We start from the raw sequence: 6000 nt of genomic DNA on the forward strand, positions 1-6000 counted from the left end.
AGGAGATCAGACTGAGGCATGAGGAGATCAGACTGAGGCATGAGAAGATCAGACTGAGGCATGAGGAGATCAGACTGAGGCATGAGGAGATCAGTCTGAGGCATGAGGAGATCAGACTGAGGCATGAGGAGATCAGACTGAGGCATGAGGAGATCAGTCTGAGGCATGAGGAGATCAGACTGAGGCATGAGAAGATCAGACTGAGGCATGAGGAGATCAGTCTGAGGCATGAGGAGATCAGACTGAGGCATGAGGAGATCAGACTGAGGCATGAGAAGATCAGACTGAGGCATGAGGAGATCAGTCTGAGGCATGAGGAGATCAGACTGAGGCATGAGGAGATCAGTCTGAGGCGTGAGGAGATCAGTCTGAGGCATGAGGAGATCAGACTGAGGCATGAGGAGATCAGACTGAGGCATGAGGAGATCAGTCTGAGGCATGAGGAGATCAGACTGAGGCATGAGGAGATCAGACTGAGGCATGAGGAGATCAGTCTGAGGCATGAGGAGATCAGTCTGAGGCATGAGAAGATCAGACTGAGGCATGAGGAGATCAGACTGAGGCATGAGGAGATCAGACTGAGGCATGAGGAGATCAGTCTGAGGCATGAGGAGATCAGACTGAGGCATGAGGAGATCAGACTGAGGCATGAGGAGATCAGACTGAGGCATGAGGAGATCAGACTGAGGCATGAGGAGATCAGACTGAGGCTCTGCTCAGGTGTTATGAGCCCAGGTGGCTCTGATAGTGGCCTTCAGCTCTTCTGCATTGTTGGGTCTGGCAGAGATTTTCTATGGGGTTAAGGTCAGGCGAGTTTGCTGGCCAATTAAGAACAGGGACACCATGGTCCTTAAACCAGGCACTGGTTGCTTTGGCACTGTTGGAAAATGAAATCTGCATCTCCATAAAGTTGGTCAGCAGCAGGAAGCATGAAGTGCTCTAAAACTTCCTGGTATACGGCTGCGTTGACCTCTGACCTCAGAAAACACACAGTGGACCAACACCAGCGCATGACATGGCACCCCAAACCATCACTGACTGTGGAAACTTTACACTGGACCTCAAGCAGCGTCGATTGTGTGCCTCTCCTCTCTTCCTCCAGACTCTGGGACCTTTATTTCCAAAGGAAATGCAAAATTGACTTTCATCAATTTTTGTCTTTAGCCCAGGCGAGACGCTTCTGACGCTGTCTGTTGGTCAAGAGTGCAACAGCTGAAACCCATGTCTTGCATACGTCTGGTTCTTGAAGCACTGACTCCAGCTCCAGTCCACTCTAAGTGAATCTCCCCCACATTTTTGAATGGGTTTTGTTTCACGATCCTCTCCAGGGTGCGGTTATCCCTATTGCTTGTACACTTTTTTCTAGCACATCTTTTCCTTCCCTTCGCCTCTCTATTAATGTGCTTGGACACAGAGCTCTGAGAACAGCCAGCCTCTTCTGCAATGACCTTTTGTGTCTTGCCCTCTTTGTGCAAGGGGTCAAAGGTCGTCTTTTGGTCAGCTGTCAGGTCAGCTTCTTCCCCATGATTGTGTCGCCTACAGAACTAAACTGAGAGACCATTTAAAGGCTTTGCAGGTGTTTTGAGTTCATCAGCTGATTAGAGTGTCTTCAATATTCATCTGAGATCCTGAATTTGGGATTTTCCTTAGTTGTCAGTTACAATCATCAAAATGAAAAGAAATAAACATTTGAAATATATCGGTCTGTGTGTAATGAATGAATATAATATGCAAGTTTCACTTTTTGAACGGAATTAGTGAAATAAATCAACTTTTTTATGATATTCTAATTATATGACCAGCACCTGTATAGTGGCTGAAGCTTAAATTTTCTATTAGAGTTATTGTATTAAAGTTTTGACACCTTGATGAAAGCGTATAGAACTTTTATGATATTTAATCTTCATTAAGTTGGATCAGTTTGAAAATATTTAACCCTACAGACTCGGCTTGGACCTTCAGACAGTTCTAAAGCTGTATTATAAGAGGTTTTGATGATTAAAGGGCTGTCAGTGTTTAGTCCTGTTGACTTGTTTGCGACCGCCTCTCACTCCTCTTGTCTCTCACGTCTGTCCCGCAGGTGGAGTTCTCCGTCGAAGCTCCTTGTTTTGACATGGAATATGAGGAAGAGGAGGATCAAGCCCAGGAGGATCAGCCCGTTTCCTGCACTAATGACTCTGAAACACCGGCGGCCGACATCCTCAGCTCGACGTTCACACACCGGCCTCTTCCTGGGAAATCACACAGCTTGCCCTACAAGTCCCGCCCCTTCCTGCCAGCGCTGTCACTCTCCTCAGACGACGACTATAGCCCGGCCGACGACGATGAGGAGTCTGATAAAGGCTCTGAATATGAGGACATGTTTTGCCACAGTCTCCCGTCCAGTCGGTGTTTCCAGGGACTCTCGTGGTCCGGTCCAGAAACCACCGCGGACTGCAGTAGCCAATCAGAACGCTTAGATGGGATGTCGGAGCGTGCCGACCAATCAGAGGACATGATTCCTGCCGCTCCTACATTGACAGACAACAACGAAAACACTCGTAGTGAAGAGCATCTCAGTTCAGATGCATTACAGACGGATGAAAACAAGAAGGAAGAGGAGGCTGAGAATGAGAATGAGAAACGCACGCTGATGTAAGTAAGCTTATGAGTTTGTGTTAGAAAGGCAATAATATTGAGTTGGAACAACATAAATGTGATGATTTACACCTTTTGTATGTGAACAGAAGAGAAGATGAAGGCAGTGGTGAGGACACATATTTCGGACCGGACTCGATTCCCTCTTCACCAGAGGCTCAAACCAAGAACGACGAGCGTCCAGGTGCGGATGATGATGGTTACCATGGTAACGGTGAGGTTATGATCACCTATGACCTCACTGCCGATGACCGCATCTCATTGGCTCCTCAAGATCAGCCGCCGGAGGAACAAACTGCGGTTATGAGCGAAGACGACGAGACGAGGGAGGAGGATGAGAAGAGAGAGGAAACTGAAGAGATGAAAGAGTGTACAGAGGAAGGGAAGAGTGAAGAGGATGAGGAAGATGCAAAGACTGAAGAATGTAGTGATGAGAAAGAAGGACAAAAACAAGTGAGCGAGACTGAAAGGAAAGAAGATTTAGAGGAAAATAGAGGTGAGGAAGACGAGGAAAAAGCAAAGGATGAGCCTGGAAAAGAACAAGATGAAAGAAACGAAGATTTAGAGGAGAAAAGTGGCAAAGATGAAGAGGAAAAAGCAATGGATGAGCCTGGAAAAGAACCAGATGAAAGAAAAGAAGATTTAGAGGAAAATAGTGGAGAATGTGAGGAAAAAGCAAAGGATGAATCTTCAAAAGAAGGAGAAGAACAGCAAAGAAAAGAAGATTTAGAGGAAATTAGTGGCAAAGATGAAGAGGAAAAAGCAAAGGATGAGCCTGGAAAAGAACAAGATGAAAGAAAAGAAGATTTAGAGGAAATTAGTGGAGAATGTGAGGAAAAAGCAAAGGATGAATCTTTAAAAGAAGAAGGACTAGATGAAAGAAAAGAAGATTTAGAGGAAATTAGTGGAGAATTTGAGGAAAAAGCAAAGGATGAATCTTTAAAAGAAGAAGGACGAGATGAAAGAAAAGAAGATTTAGAGGAAAAAAGTGGCGAGGAGGAAGAAGAAAAAGCAAAAGACGAACCTGTAAAAGAAGGACAAGATGAAAGAAAAGAAGATTTAGTGGGAAATAGTGGCGAGGAAGAAGAGGCAAAAGCAAAGGATGAGCCTGTTAAAGGAGAAGAAGATGAAAGAACAGAGGATTTAGAGGAAAGTGATGAGCGGAACACTGAGCAGGACGTGAAGGGAACCACAGAAGGTTTCGTTGAAGGGAGAGAAGGCAGAGATGATCCTGAAGCAGAAGAGACTCTGGAGGAGGTGGAGATCCCAGATCACTTCCCAACGGCTCCCAGACGTACAGCGGCTCCCGTGAGAACGGTTCCCGTCGTCCCGCCCAAACCGCAGAACTCAAAGCTCACGGCCTTAACGCTCAGGAAGCAGTTCGAGCACAGACACACCCCCCACGAGGACAGAGGAGCGGAAGACCTGCAGAGCGAGGACGAGAAAACACACGCGGAGAACCACGAGAACCCGAAGGACGAGAAAACACATGGAGACAAGGAGAACCACGAAAAGCCGGAGGACGGGAAAACACACGAAGACTCGGAGAACCACGAAAAGCCGGAGGACGAGAAACCACATGGAGACTCGGAGAACCACGAGAACCCGAAGGACGAGAAAAAACACGGAGACTCGGAGAACCACGAGAACCCGGAGGACGGGAAACCACACGGAGACTCGGAGAACCACGAGAACCCAAAGGACGAGAAAAAACACGGAGACAAGGAGAACCATGAGAACCCGGAAGACGAGAAAACACACGGAGACTCGGAGAACCACGAGAACCCGGAGGACGGGAAACCACACGGAGACTCGGAGAACCACGAGAACCCGAAGGACGGGAAACCACACGGAGATCCGGAGAACCACGAGAACCCGGAGGACCAGAAACCGCAGAACACGGAGAACTGCAGCAGCCCGCCGGGGGACGAGGGTCCGAGGGAGCGGCAGGGCAGTTGGGATGGCGTGGTGGATCGGAGGAAAGATCTGCACAGGGAAGCGGAGAAAGAGCCGAAGAGGAACAGCGGCATCAGCATGTGCTTTGATGAGGCCGTCGCTCGCGCCACAGTGAAGAGGAGCAGAGAGAGAGAACACACGGACAGGTTATCCGGCGCTCACTGGGACAGCAGGAAAGATGGGAAAACTGACTGACGGAACTAAAGCGCATCGTGTCGGAAGCTCGTTTCCACCACGGATCAAACATTGCATTGTACAATTTAGACTTTAGAACTTTAAATTGCGGGTTTGGTAACACTGTGTCCTTGTTACATGTGTTACATGCGGTTACTATAGTAACACTTTGTTGCATTGTCCTTGTTACTAGTGTTACATGCGGTTACTATAGTAACACTTTGTTGCATTGTCCTTGTTACTAGTGTTACATACGGTTACTATAGTAACACTTTGTTGCATTGTCCTTGTTACTAGTGTTACATGCGGTTACTATAGTAACACTTTGTTGCATTGTCCTTGTTACTAGTGTTACATACGGTTACTATAGTAACACTTTGTTGCATTGTCCTTGTTACATGTTACATGTGGTTACTACAGTAACACTTTGTTATATTGTCCTTGTTACATGTGTTACATGCGGTTACTATAGTAACAACTGTTACATTGTCCTTGTTACAAGTGTTACATGCGGTTACTATAGTAACAACTATGTTAAATTGTCCTTGTTACATGTGTTACATGCGGTTACTACAGTAACAACCGTTACATTGTCCTTGTTACAAGTGTTACATGCGGTTACTATAGTAACACTTTGTTACATTGTCCTTGTTACAAGTGTTACATGCGGTAACTATAGTAACACTTTGTTACATTGTCCTTGTTACATGTGTTACATGCGGTTACTATAGTAACAACTGTTACATTGTCCTTGTTACAAGTGTTACATGCGGTTACTATAGTAACAACTATGTTAAATTGTCCTTGTTACATGTGTTACATGCGGTTACTATAGTAACAACCGTTACATTGTCCTTGTTACAAGTGTTACATGCGGTTACTATAGTAACACTTTGTTACATTGTCCTTGTTACAAGTGTTACATGCGGTAACTATAGTAACACTTTGTTACATTGTCCTTGTTACATGTGTTACATGCGGTTACTATAGTAACAACCGTTACATTGTCCTTGTTACATGCGGTTACTATAGTAACAACTATGTTACATTGTCCTTGTTACATGTGTTACATGCGGTTACTATAGTAACAACTGTTACATTGTCCTTGTTACAAGTGCAACATGCGGTAACTAGAGTAACACTTTGTTACATTGTCCTTGTTACATGTTACATGCGGTTACTATAGTAACAACTATGTTACATTGTCCTTGTTACATGTGTTACATGCGGTAA

The 6000-nt window shown here is 45.6% G+C and overlaps 1 protein-coding gene across 1 annotated transcript in view; it reads left to right on the plus strand.

The window, feature by feature from the left end:
- The window catches only part of LOC307127413 (uncharacterized protein), a 46284-nt gene that overhangs the window by 38447 nt on the left and 1837 nt on the right, over positions 1–6000 (plus strand). Inside the window, exons 13-14 of the mRNA XM_079818628.1 lie at positions 2081–2634; positions 2727–6000. The exon at positions 2727–6000 is cut by the window's right edge and continues 1837 nt beyond it. Coding sequence (XP_079674754.1) covers positions 2081–2634; positions 2727–4788 — 2616 coding nt within the window. The 3' untranslated portion in view covers positions 4789–6000. The remainder of the gene's footprint in view (positions 1–2080; positions 2635–2726) is intronic.

Source organism: Gobio gobio (genome assembly GCF_949357685.1).
Source record: "Gobio gobio genome assembly, chromosome: 6".
NCBI lineage: Eukaryota > Metazoa > Chordata > Actinopteri > Cypriniformes > Gobionidae > Gobio > Gobio gobio.